Source organism: Vipera ursinii, assembly GCF_947247035.1.
Source record: "Vipera ursinii genome assembly, chromosome: 4".
Lineage (NCBI taxonomy): Eukaryota > Metazoa > Chordata > Lepidosauria > Squamata > Viperidae > Vipera > Vipera ursinii.
Window position 1 is genome coordinate 28,836,084 of NC_139514.1, and position 14,700 is coordinate 28,850,783.

Consider the following 14,700-nt stretch of genomic DNA (forward strand, 5'->3'; position numbering starts at 1 on the left):
TTTGACACCCCTGCTTTAAGTGATCACTATCACTTGAGTTTGTCCCATGAGAAAGAAAAATATGTGAAGAAGGAAAGTATACTGTAGATATTATGATGCAAAGTAACGTTGGTCTTATCTACTTTTCAGTCAGATTGTCACATTATGTGAACATTATTTTGACTCATTAGGATTTATATATGTTATTTATGTATGTAATAGATATTTTCTGCCTGAGAAATCTTGGCAATCTTTTACCAGTGGTATCATTTTAAACATATTTATTAAAAAAATTAAAACTCACAAGAGTGCAAGGACTATAAATAATATTAAATGCTCGTAAACATGTTGATTGTAACTGTCAGTCAGGTACAAGGAGACCCTGCACTTCGATCGCAGGTGGTTTTTTTAATTCTTCTTTTGTTTATGCATGTTAATTTCTTCTTGGAATAAAAATAAATAGTGGTGATATTAATATTTTTTCCAGAGTTTTGTAAAGAATTTTATTTTTCTTTTCAATGATATAATGTTCTCAGTTCAGTACAATCAGTTCATACATTAATGCCATATTGCAATTTAATTTTTATTACAGTAAATTCTCTGCTTATTTACTGTTATTGTATCCTTTTATCCCTTACTTTTTTCTTTTTTCTTTTTTGCTGTTATTTAAAATGTTTTAATAAATAAATGATGAGACAAAATAAAGGAAAGAAACAGTATAGACTCAGGGTTAATTCATTATTATTGGTATTCTGAACCCCATAACAAACTCCTAATCATAGCAGTCATTAAAAAAAAAGTTTACCTTTCTATCTTGATTTCATTTGCACTGGATTTTAAATAGAAATTATTTATATTCCCACAAAAAAAACCCTACTGAAGGCTGAAACATCTACTGTATATAAACCTGAATGAAATTGCAATATAAAATTTTGTAGCCTTTCTCCAATAACTCCACCTGGATTGTTTATTATGTTAGTTAATCTTTTTTAACAAATATATGACTTCTATTTATTTTAGAGGAAAGACAAGGTACAGAAAGTATCTCAGAAATGTAATATGAAATGCTGAAATTGCTGTCTTCTGAGAGCTCACACATATATGTGCATGCATGTTCAATTTTCTTCTGTGCTCCTAATTACTGTTTCTGATGTTTTGGAGGTTGGGTTTTTTCCCCTTACAGTATTAAATACCTTCAATTGGGCAATAAAATTATTTTTTAAGAGTCCATCCTATATGGAAACATAGTTAGCCTTCTATTGTAGGAGAGGTGAAAGCAGCAAGGATCTTGTTTTAAGATCACAATAACAGGGTTCCACAATATTATCATAAAGAAGAAAGAATAGTGCAATTCATCATTTTCTCACTTGATAAATGAAAACAAATAAGATAGATGAATACCTGTCCATGGTCTTTGTGCATTGTAAATAAAAGTAGATCTTCTCTCTCTCTCTCTCTCTCTCTCTCTCTCTCTCTCTCTCTCTCTCTCTCTCTGTGTGTGTGTGTGTGTGTGTGAGTGTGTAAAATAGAAACTTCAGTACAAGCATTTATTGCTACTGTAATGAACACCACAATTATGAAAATATTTGTTGCATTCAAGGAAGTATGACTGCAAATTAACTCATTTAATGCAGGAAGGTTGGGAGCATTGGCAATTCGAGTAGTTACATGAGGAAGAGCAGTCAGATTGCTCTGAAATCCAAGAATTACTCAATTTCAAGAGATATTGAAAGTGGAAAGATAAAAGTCAGCAAGTCTTCAGCGGTGTTATCTAATTTCTGAGTACTCACTCTTTTGCTTTCACGAAGTAAAAGCAAAGTTTTATAAACCTTGTTCAGCTGCCTATCAGTGTGATTTTGATAAATTCTATACAACCTGGTTGCTTATTTTCAGGTTTTAGGGAGGATAATGAGGCTAAAAATATCCCAGTTGTAAATGTTGTCTTTATTATTTAACTGAAGCTTATGCAACACTGGAAAAGGAGAAATCTGCATTAAAAATAGACTCAAATACACACATTTAAACTCACACTAAACGCCTTTGTTTATTTGAGCTGTCACTGCACATTTTATTTAACAGTAGCTAGAAATAAAAATGTGCAATGCTAACATAACACTTCAAATTGGAAATGTAGCACTTAATGATTTTCTATGAGGATGATGAAGTTGTGGATCCTAATAACCTGTGAAAAAATGTTGGAAATTAGTTCTTCCCAAGTAATCACCTTTGATTTAATTGAATTTTTTTTCCCAGTGCCTAAAATTACTCTGGCCAATTCTACACAAATCCACCCTAATATTCACCAGTACAGGCCATGGTATAATTTCAGAAATGTTGAAAGTGTCATTTCAGAAATTAAATATAAAATTAATGTGGGAACTATGCCTGAAAGTTGGAATGGGATCATAGTATGTATGTGGAGGAAGATTTAAATTGACAATTTGCACTGGGTTTAAATATGTGCAATCAACCAAGGCATAGTTTGCTTCATCTATTGTGCATAATCCTTTATTCTTTCATTTTGGTTTTCATATCTTTATCTTTGTATTGTTAATTCTTGTTGCTTTTTTTCTTTTAAAGCATATAGTAGCAAGAGGCAAAATTAGAGATCTACTTATGTAGAAGCCATTAGAGAAATTGGTCCTTCAGGTTTGCAGTAATCAATCTTGATTTTACCAGCAAATGATTACAGGATCCGTTCATACATTTCTAGTTAAAAGGATCCAAATGTAGGTGGTTTTAGAAGTGGCATTCACAGAGGGCAATGCTGGGATAATATGATAAAAGAGTGATTCCTTTATTGAGTAAAATGACTAACACCCGAAATCTACATGCTACTATTATAAAAGCGGCATTTCATATAAGACAAATCACTATGGGATTTGCTTTTTCTCCCATGCACTCATCTTTTTCATCTTAGCATTCTTTATTATTACTACATTACTACAATATTTTTTTAATGAAATGCAGTGCATTTCACAAAATGTGTGTGTATAGGCTTCTACTATGGGCACCATTTAGTGCCTCATTTCCAAACCAAGAATGACATGTAAGATGCTGGACCCAGATATAATGGAACATATATTTTATTTCACGTTCTTCCTACACACTAAATATCGGTTAATTTTAGAATGAGCTATTACAGTGACCTCTCAGGGAAAGAAACCTGAATGTGCTTTTGAATGTGTTGTCCTTGAATTCTACAGATATATCAGTTTCTATAGTGTCTGATCAAACATAAAGTTGAAGCAACTGATTGTTAGCCTTCCAGAATTGGGAATATAGCTAATATAAAGAATGCAGCTGAAATAAGAGATTTGGCTCTTTAGCAGGATTCAGGGGAACTCAGGCAGGACAGTTTAGCTTTCAGATCTGTATAAAAATATTTGCTCAGTCTGTGAATTATTCCCTATGTTAGATCTAGTGGAACAGAAAACGGTTGTTTCAATGATAAGAGTGAAGAGACTACTAGATTTAAACAATATTCTTATCCATATCAAATATAAAACCTTTTTCTTATATTTCCCAGAAAATCTTTAAGCATAAGTTATGATGAGAGACAATAACTGACCTAAAGTCACCCATGGCTCAGGGATATTTGACCCTGTATCTTCCAGGTTCTGGTTAAACACAAATGTTCACATATAACCCTTTACAGGAATGCTTATGGAAGAATGAGAATTATTTTATTGTACGCCTGAGGACTAGACATGGAATAAGAGTTTTAGAACAATTTGGTCCCATCCACCATGATTTTTTTTTTGACCCTTTGGTAGATTGTTTCCTGTCTATGTTTGCTGGCATTCTCAAGATGAGAATGACATACATTCCATAATTGCTGCTTTCCTCTTATTGACTTCACTATTTCTTGCCCGTATTAATAGATTTCATTACATTCTAATGTAAATCATAACTAAGCCTGAAGATATTCAAATTTGAATGGCTGCACTCCTTGCATTGTGGCTCCAGGTAGGCACACATTGATAGCAGTGATATGAGCCAGTCTTTCTCTCCTGCAGACCCACCAACTATCACGGAATCCAAGAGCAATGTATCTGCTACAGGGCGGCCAGTTTCACTTAAGTGTGCAGCCTCTGCTGTGCCCACGCCTGATTTTGAATGGTACAGAGATGACACTAGGTAATTATACTGTTTATCTTCTTTCTGTTGTCTCTGATGTCTAGCTTAAAAAATGTTCTCTTTATACTCAATGCACACTTTCCGAAAGTTCCATCACTCATCTTCTTTTTTTCTTTCAACATTCCACCCACTAGCCGTATGACCACAAGTTAGCAACAAACACAGGTATGGTATCTGTATAATATCAGTTGTGCTTTGAATACAAGCCCCACACATATTTAAAAGGGAGTGCTAGGCTTCTAAATAAAGGTTTGCAGTATACTTTTGCAAGAGTTAGATTAGAAAGGTCTATTTGAATTGTGTCTAAGTTCCAATACAATAAAATGGTTAATTTTTAAAATGCCACAAGATTCTTTGTTGTGTTTGCTGAAAAAAATTAACATAGTTATTATGTCAGCTAAAAAAATAGTGAATTATGGGGGAGGAGTTGAAAGATAAGAGGGGTAAAGCAAAGTAAAAGGCAAATCTTACCACATTTTTAAAGAATTAATGAAAAAGAAATTTTAAAAAACAAGTGTAAACTTGTAGATAAAAAATTCTGCAACTTTCATAGTTTTCTCCCTTCCATCCTCATATAATACCCTGTCTGTAACAAAGTACCCTTCTCATTCCATATCTGTCTGCAGTCTGCGTTGAAATTTGAAATTCTTATACTTACCATATACGAAGAATGCAAAGTGTTACTGTATTTACCACTGACTTTTCTTGATTCTCAGGATAAATAGTGCCAATGGTCTGGAGATCAGGAGCATAGGGAGCCAATCCTTCCTGACAGTGACCAATGTCACTGAAGAACATTATGGCAACTATACCTGTGTCGCTACCAACAAACTGGGAATCACAAATGCTAGCCTATTTCTTTACAGTAAGTATGGAAGTGGGGGGAAAATACCTGAATGAGTTTCAGTGTTGTAGTGAAAAGGACAGTGTTGGGTCCTAAAATGAATTAAGCAAAAGAAAAGAGAAGGGAAAGAGAAAACAGCATTCTACTCCACCTTCATATCCAAAGAAAAATAAATAGGAAGAGCTGCTTGTTTAAAGTCAGGTGCCTACTTCCAAGTAGTATTGCTTAGATTTTCAGTATAAATTAACTTAGTTTCCAAGACAACAAATCCAGTTCCATTTGGAAATAATACTATTAAGACGTATTACTCATGATTATATCCCATCCTTAAACTGTAATTAATGTGATTGAAAGTCATCATCAAGATATATAGTATTGATATTAGAAAGCAGCTAACACAGTACATTTATTGTTTGAATTATTGATGAAATGTAATTTGACAACATGGAGAAAGAAATGCAAGTTGAAATAAGGACAGAAAAGAAAGAGTTCTCTTTCAAGACAACTTGAAAGAAGTTGAAGTCATAGATCAAAGCCTAATAAAGGAATGGTGCTTGGGTTTAAAGGTTGTTTTCATGAGCTGTGAGAAAAGATGAATATAGTCCAATTAGAAAAAAAGACAAAGTCAGTCCCAACCAAAGCTAGATACATATTTTCATAAGACATACATAATGTTTGACGTGGTCCTGAGACTAACTTTCCATCACTCCGAAATACAAATGATTGATACAAATTTCTGTTTGCATTGCAAAACAAATGAAAGTAATCCTGTAGCCTTAATTGTAGGCTTTTACTCATGTTTGAAAGAGTGCAAAAAAAGCAAAAATAAAGCAAATGCTGCCTTTGGGTATAGGTTTACATTTTTCAACTTAACTTTTTTGTTCAGAAAATAATCAAGCCGAGAAACAGGTGCAAATGTATTTATTTAAACACATATGCATGAATGCATTTTCTAGGTTCTAATTTATCTTATCTTAATCTTTGATAAAAATAGAATATAAAAAGTCAAGTTATTTCTTAACTCAGCAAGCTTTCTTTTAATAGTCTTTTCTTGGAAACATAATCAAGAAGGACAACTATATCATTAGGCAGCTGAGGGATAGTTAGCAGCTGGGAGGATATACTTGTAGAAAATTTACTCTTTAATAAAAATACTCCTTAATATACTAGCCCTCAAGCACAAGAACACATTGTTCAAAAAGATTTAATTCTGATGTCAGATAATATTTGAAACAATGATTCATTTTTGAATGGGGTCCAACATTTTCTTGGCCATTGTGGTAAACCAACCAATTAAATCTTCAAGTCAGACTAAAATAGTTTATTTCATTCTGTGTTTTCTCTTGGAGATCTGTAATGGATTATAGTTTTTTGGGGAGGAGGGGGGCTTCAGCAGTTTACAAGGTCTTTATCCAGTTAGCACAGATCATTTGAATAAGACATCACCTATTACCTGTGATTTTAGAACTTATAACTTTTGAAAATATAAACCAATAATATGGCTAAGAACAGATGAGCATTGTTGATACATTTTTAAATAGCTAGGTAAATGGAATTGTAATGCAAAGCTGGTCTTATGAAGTATCTTGATAAATTTGCTTCCAAAAGCAGATTTGGAAGCACAATACATGGCAGCAGAGACCCAATCACTCATGTTTCCTTACATCCACAAACGGTGCAATTATTACTCACCAGGGCAAAGAAATGAACCAAAAAGAACTGCTGTCCAAGTCATCCTTGAAAGATGCTGCAGTTTTGTCTGACTTTACTGTCTCAAATGTTTTCACAGACATAAGTAGATGAAAGGAAAACAAAACAATAGAATAAACAGCCATTGCAAATATTGGAACTTTATTTTGATTGTGTATCCTGTACATCAGAGGTCCCCAATATTTTGGGCACCAGGGACTGGTTACACGGAGAGAGGTTTTTCCATGGACCAGAGGGTGCATGGTTTTGTGTGCTACCTGAATTCCATGGATGGGGCTTTGCTTGTTTGTGCGGACCAGTTGCTGGCATGCCGTGATCCAGTACTGGTCCACAGACCGGGGTTAGGGACCCCTGCTATACACATTGAAACAATGTTGAAACAACAAAAGGGGAAACCATACCAAAAGTATGGATTTATAGATATAAACAGTGAAGTTCCAGCTTTTTTAACCTGGATGCTCAACAGCTACCAGAGTTATTCGTACACTTAATATCCTTTTTCATTTCCTTTACAAGTTATCTTTTTGCTTGCTAAAACAAGCAGAGTTAAAAATAAGAGGGAATTTGCAAGAAAATGTTTTTATGGAAAGAAGAGAAAAAAGATGCCTACTGGAGTTTCTGTTTTGCAGAAGAATTTCCTTGTATTAGGATATTTTTCTTTCTTTAAAAACCCCTAGCCATACTTTGTAGTAGGAAATGTGCAGTGGAAAAAGAAGAGGAAGTTCTATTAATGGGCAAAGGCTGATTTTCTCTATCTTGCTTTTTCACTGTACCTGTTTTTGTGCTGATAGACACTAAAGGACTAATGAAACTCTTCCTATGTCTTCTAAAAAAATAACTGATTAATTCAGTAGGACCTATTCTCAGATATGTAGAGTTGAGTTAGCACTATAAATCAATGAAAGCAAAACTCTATATATTGTTTAACAATTCCCTTTTCATGTGGTCTTCCAAAAATAATATGAATTAGTAGAAATCTGTGGATCACCTACTTCCTTTATCAGTAAAATAGCTCACATTTTATAAGGTAAAGATTCTGGTAGTACTTTTTAAAAACAAATCTTGTTCTAAAAGACTTATGCCCTTTAATTAGATTTGCTGGTCTGAAAAGATTCTTCCATATTCCTTCTGAATTTTGGCTACCACAGCTAACATAGCTCTCCTCCTACAATGACATCTCTTATATGTCATTCTGCTTTGACAAAATGTCAGGATGGGGTCAAGCATTTACTTCATTAATAGCAGCTGCTATTAATGTAGAAGTTGCTCTTATCAAGCCAAGCAACACCATGCTTTGCTTCCATAGTGAGAAGCAAAGACATTTTTCCCATACCCCTGTTTCAGTGAGCTTCTTGAAATAAAATACTTTTTGAAAATCTGCCCAGACCTCTTGATTGGGTTTATATATTGTGTTTTGTGGTTATATTTGCTCCATTTTACACTGAATAGTATCAAGAAGGCTTTCTAGCAGGCAGATTCTCACTGCGTCAACAGGCTCCTGAATATAAATAGTAGTAGGAACAGATTGGAAGAGACATTTGGCCAGACTTCTACTGGTAACATACATATCAGCAAGAACAAACTGTTATAGTTTATTTTCTTGCCTTTTCTCTGTTTAGAAATTACTCTCACACTCTTCCAGCCAATTAGGCTTGGCCTAATTTTTATTGAGAAAAAGAAATTGAAGAAGACATTCTCTGGTTTTGGCTATAGAGCAGTATAGGTGTCTGAAAAAGTGCTATGAAGGACAGTCAATTTGTGTTAGTATCACTATTTGATAATAGTGAATCAAAGTTAGTATGAACAGCTTAGAACTATGAACAGTTTAAATCAGGGGTGTCAAACTCACAACATCACATGATGGGTCATGACCTATCACAACTTTTTTTCCATTACCAACAATGGGGTGGGTGCAATTTCGGCATGACGCATCCGGCCCTTGGGCCAGCAGTTTGACACCCCTGGCTTAGATGGAAAGACCCTTCTCCCTCGGAGCTGATGTACTGATGTTTCTGAAGACCCTATATTTGAAAGCGGGATAATCTGTACTTGGCTACAGATAGTCCTTGACTTAGAACCATTCATTTAGTGATAATTTTAATTAAATAAATAAAATAAATTTGAAGCTTCAATGGCACTGAAAAGTGATTTATGATTGCTTTTCATAGTTATGATTGTTGATGATTCCCATGGGCACATGATCACAATTTTGATGCTTGGCAACTGGTTCATATCAGTAATGATTTCAGTGTCCTGAGATCATAGGATCATATTTTGTGACTTTCCAACAAGTAAAGTTAATTGGGAAGCCGGATTTGCTTAACAACCATGTTACTAACTTAGCAACTGCAGTGATTCACTTAACAACTATGGCAAGAAAGGTCATAAAATTGAAACTTTGGACTCAATCTTGGTCGCAAGTCAAGGACTACCTGTATTATGCTTCAAAAAGAAGCAAGAAATAGGCAGGTTTAAATTGTTTGGGAATTAAATAAGAATGTTCTGATTTTAATGTGCAAAGAAGAAATAAGGAAAAGCCCATTTGAAAACACCCATCAAAAGCACATCCAGGGACAAGCTAGGAAAATAAATTGAGTCCTTCTCTTTTTAATAGTTTTCTTTTCTGAAATTAATGCATCAAAAGGATTGTCTCTAACTAGAGCCCCAAAGAGGACACTTTCTTTAAAGAACTTCTGTCTCCTTGGGAGACATTGATCATAAAGAAGTGATATTACTGTATATCATCCCTGTTGTCTGATAGCTTCTAAAAACTGATTTATCAATTTGCATTTATTTGGTGTCATGAACGTCTAAAAGTGCACATGAATAGCAGAACATTCTTATTTAATTCTAAAATAATTTAAAATCATAAAACCTATGAAGATAATAGCAGGGGTAAATCCTAGTAAGGATAAAGTATATTTCAGGTTTCTGCCTTCATTTAAATTTTGATTCTCAAAACCATCTGAAGAAAAAATAAAATTCAGATTGGGATAAGTCCTAGAACCTACAGTATATATGTTTTCAATGCAATGTCTGCAAGAAAACTATTCTATTGTGAGAGAAGAAGCAGGATATATTCCTGTCCCTCTCTATAACCTTATCATTTAACATTATCTTAACACACATATAGGCCCAATGCCTTAGTATGACTTTCTAAAATTTGTTGTAAGGTAGGGAAAATTTAGAGTTATTTCTTCAATGAAAATGAATTAAATTTAAAAAAAGAGATCCCAAGATACTGGCTGTCTGAATTGTGCAAATTGAGCAGACTTACAACTATCTCAGCATTTTGAAAAAATGAAAATGCAGTGTTTCTATGCATATACACATGTGCTAAAAGGAGCACAATTTATCACCCTCCAGCTTTGTAGAAACATCAAAATAAATCCTGGTGCTTACTTTGTAGCCAGAAGGGGAAAAATGCATTACACAAAGCAGCTGTTACCAATTGGGGAGCCATTTACTAACTTTAACTATGCAGGAGGCTGAATTATTGTTTCAGAAGATATGAAGGAGTGGTATCCTTAAGTTGCTGTACAATCCCATGACTATTTTAAAAATGAGATGTGTTGCTATGTTTATATTGTTATATGTTCCAAGGCATCATTTCAGAACTAAATCTAACATTTCTAGTATTAAGTCAGAAAGAGGACAAACTATGTATCCATCACACACAGTACATACCTGTCAATATTATTCCCTTTTCTATAAAGTAACATTTTGCAAAGTTCAGAAGAACCATTAGAAGTTTTAGGCAACTTGGAAATAGAAAAATATTCTAGTTTACACTAACTGTTCAACGTTCTTCTCCATATCTATTGTGAGAAATCTGCTCATTTAAAATAGTAACCAACTGGAGATAGATGAAGTAAAGTAACCTACAAATCATCCATTCTTCCGTCACATCCATTTATCACTTCATGTATTGCCTTTTTGCTTTCAGCAAAAGATTGTCAGCTCATATTTTGAGGAACTCATCAATTTCTTCCATCCATTATTTTCTTGGTCTTCTTCTTGCTCTTAACCCACTCACTCTTCTTTCTTACATTTGTTTTTTTTTCAATTTTTGCTCAGTGTATGACCAAACGATTTCAACATATTTATTTTTTAGATTTTTTGTATTATGCACTCAGTTATGCAGTATTTTCAGATTTCTTCATCCAAAGATTTCTAATAGCTAAAAATAGTTAATAAACAATTTATAAATATGATTACAAAATGAAGCATGCAGATATAGTGTTCTTTTAAGGCAGACATGTCAAACTCAAGGTCCATGGGCCAGATGTGGCCCATGATGTGTTTAGATCTGGCTCGCAAACAGACTAGTAGGAGGAGGTGATTGAGTATGTAGCAGGGGACATGAGCTGAAGTCGTGGCAGAATCAGCTGGAACTGCAGTGTTGCTGGGGCTCTGCTGAGGTCCCAGGATTGGCACGCATGGCTCCAGGTGATCATGGTTCCAACAGCCTTCAGGGTGGGGGGGTGTCCGGCAGCTTTATGCAGTCTTTAGGGAAAGAGTCATCTGAAGCTGCAGGGCTGCCAGTGCTTGGCCAGGATCCCAAAATCAATGCATGCAGCTCCAGCTGATGAGCGCTGCATGAAAAGGCCAGCTGGCAGTGAGTGAATGCAGGGAGGAGAGGAGAAATGTTGGTGGGGCAAGCCTGAGGGAGAGAAAGGGTAGGACAGGAGAGGCTTCTGTGGGGCAAGCCTGAGGGAGAGACTGTGAGTGAAAGGGAAGCAAGCAGAGGAATCAACAAAGGAGCAGAAGCTGTGGAAGAAAAGCCAAGCAGGCAGTGCAAGAGAGAGAGAGGAAAGAGAGAGAAGAAGAAGGGCTGATCAGCTACCTGAATACCATCCCAATACATGACCCGCCTGCTGGAAAAACACTGTCTACCACCCCTGCTGGCCCTTTGAGGGCAACCATAATGCTGATGTGGTTCTCAATGAAATTGAGTTTGACGCCTGTTTTAAGGCATCAACTCTGATTTGAGCAAGATGGCTATTTCCTCCTCTTCGGTGTCAGCTGTCCCCAGTAAATCAGACAGGAAACACAATTAGATGGATGAATTCTATTTTATTGTAAAGCTAAATTAAGTTTGAAGGTACAGATTTCCCAATGCCACTTTAACTACATAATCAATTAGGGTAAAGTCCTTCCTATGTTTCTTTCTCTGACTATTAAGCCACTGGGGACACCTCCCTCTCTTGTCTGACTGTTTCCTAGATAGCATTTCTATCATTCATCCCCTATTGTCATTCACGTATTACATTACAACCAGTGTTCAGAACTAACTGGAGACTGCTGCCTTGCAGTCTCTTTGTGAGGGGCAAGTCTCTGGAGTACTTGCAGGTGATCTTCTATCTTTCTTTGTCTGGAGAGGTTCTATGAGCCAGTTTATTCATCAGCTCTTTGTTCTTCGCCATAGTCATTGTCTCTATTTTTCATCTTCAAACTTCCATTCTTTCCTCTCAAAATGAGCATCCCTTCATTCCTGAGCCTGTCACTTGACCATACTGCACACATTTCTAAGCTGTTTTCAGTTTATTTTTTCTAGACACGTTCAACCAACACTTTCATATAATAACTTAGGTAAAAAGAATGCTGTTAAAACAGACTTTCTAATTTCTTTTAATAACTAAAAACAATCTATAACGTCCCTGAATTTTCATGTCATGCTTGCCTCGAGCATTTTTCCCAGAGGTATAGTGTCACACAGAGTAGCAAAATAAGTTAGAATCATTAGGGCAGTGCTAAAATGGAATAGGAAAGGTGTCCCGCAGCAGGCAGCAGAAAAGAAATGTAGTTTTTCACAAAGCAAGGCAGTAATGAGGCCAGAATGCTTTAGAATAACCACTTGTGAAGAAGTGACTTGCCAACTGTGTGAGAAAAAAGCAAATAGACTTATGTTATTTAAACACACTAAATAACAAGAAAATCTTATCACTGCAGCTGACTGTTTTCCCTTAACAATAAGCCCCCATGGCTCCATAAACACTAGCTTTCAGTCTAGCTGTGTATTTTCCAGGCAAAAAGGCAATATCTTCTTGCACCTGCTGAGTGGTAAAACACTCACATCAAGGCAGTTAGTGTAGGGAAATCTGTCATTATTCCTAGGTATGTACTTGACCTTCTGTTTCCTGATTTGTTTATGGACTTTCCAGCAAGTCCGGTTGTAATAATACAGAGTGTTCTACCTAAGAAGTATTGAATTGCCATTGGGTGTTGAGCAGGTTTATAAGTAAATAATAACTGGTTAGCCTCTTAAAAGTCCTGTGGGAAGTTCTGACATATCTTTACAAGCAATTCTCCTTCTTTCCTGGAGTTTACAAATTCTAGCTACAGCTATAGCCTACATATTTCATACAAGTACACAATATGACTGGTAAGGTATAGAGGAGAATTTAATGAGTTTCAAAACTTTCTGTTATAATGAGTTAAACTTATATCTTTCCAAATTTCTGTTTACTCTTGCCACTGCCCCACCCTACTCATTATCTTAACCAACACTTACCTCATAGCGGAACATAAAAACAATCTTGATGGATCAGACCAGTTTTGTTTTAGTACAGTGTTACATTTTCTACAAGGGCAAAATATGCATATTGAAAACCCCTGTGAGAAAGCATATGGATTATGGCTCTCTTCCTAGCTGTTCCCAGTGATTGACAATTAGAGGTTCTGATTCTCATCCTGGAAAATGCATCTAATCACTAGGACAAGTATTGTAGCTCTTGATAGTTTTCTGGGGTCAGCAGAATGTTTAAGGAAAGCCTCTCTAGTAGATTCTTTGTTATAGATATCCCTTCATAGCACTCAGAACTGTATCATAACAATGGGCCAAGTGTCAGGAATTGGATAATCATAGGTAACCAGACCACTGGCATTATACTGTACACTCACATGCCTTGGAGAATTGTGTTTCACAAGCTTTATGACATTGGTTATACTACATTTGACTTCATCAGGAAAGGAGGCTGATGGCATTGTTCAAAAGGCACCATAAATATCTGGGGCAGCTTTGTTGCCACTAAACTTACATTTGTGAAAAGGAAGCATGTCTAAGTACATGGCAACCTTCTATTTGGTGCCTCCATATATACATAAAGGAAAAATCCCAGAATTACCAAACAACTTATCTAAAATGTTGTAGTCCAAATGCATGTGGAGAGCAACAGATTGGAAAAAGCTAACTAAAACACGGAGATTAAGTGTTAAAGTCAAATTGTATTGTCCAGTAATATTATGTTGAGTGTAGTCAGCATAATGTCCGTGGGCACATACAGTTAATCTCTTTTGGAATATATACTACCTTGTCATTGCTCTGAATTCTAAATGGTGTTTTTACTCTTTCTGAATATTAGTTTCCTACTTTTTTAAGTAGAAACCCTGAATTCTATGTGATTCATAATTATGAAGAAAATCAAGCTGACTTAATTGTGCATGAATATGCTGTCTTCCCAAGAGTCATTCATGTAACTAAGCTTGTAAGCCGCCCTGAGTCTTCGGAGAAGGGCGGGATATAAATGGAATTTTAAAAAAAACTAATTCTCCAGTGGTGCTTTTATAAAATTCTTTCTTCATGCAAAAAGAAACAAAGGCTCCTCTCAGACAGACGTTTCTTAACTTCACGAGAAAAAAAATGCAACAGTTTCATCCTTTCGTCCTTCATAGAAAATCCATATTAAGAAAGATGAAGAAATGTTGGTAAAACATGGGAGAATGGATGTTTAAGTCATGCATAACATTCTTGAGACTGAATAATTGGTCAATAAAGGCCTCATCTAGGAACTCTCAAAATGGTAACTTGGTCAAATGGGCCAAAGCTAGTTAGATAGTGCTGTATCATTGTTAATGAATGTATATACAGTCAAAATATTGTTGATTATATCTGAAAGAATCTGTTATATAAAAGACTTCTGACAGAGAGACAAAAATATAATGACAAAAACAGACATATCATGAAAATCAATTTTCACAATGGAAAATTTTCTCATAATTTCTTCAACCCTGGCATATGCATGGAG

At 35.3% G+C, this 14,700-nt stretch overlaps 1 protein-coding gene across 2 annotated transcripts in view; it reads left to right on the plus strand.

Moving 5' to 3' along the window:
* LSAMP (limbic system associated membrane protein) overlaps positions 1 to 14,700 on the plus strand; it is a gene marked incomplete at both ends in the record, with an annotated part of 509,570 nt that overhangs the window by 462,419 nt on the left and 32,451 nt on the right. For both annotated transcript variants that reach the window (XM_083362799.1, XM_083362800.1), the window contains 2 exons: positions 3,999 to 4,119; positions 4,836 to 4,984. In XM_083362799.1, the coding sequence (XP_083218925.1) occupies positions 3,999 to 4,119; positions 4,836 to 4,984 (270 nt within the window). The remainder of the gene's footprint in view (positions 1 to 3,998; positions 4,120 to 4,835; positions 4,985 to 14,700) is intronic.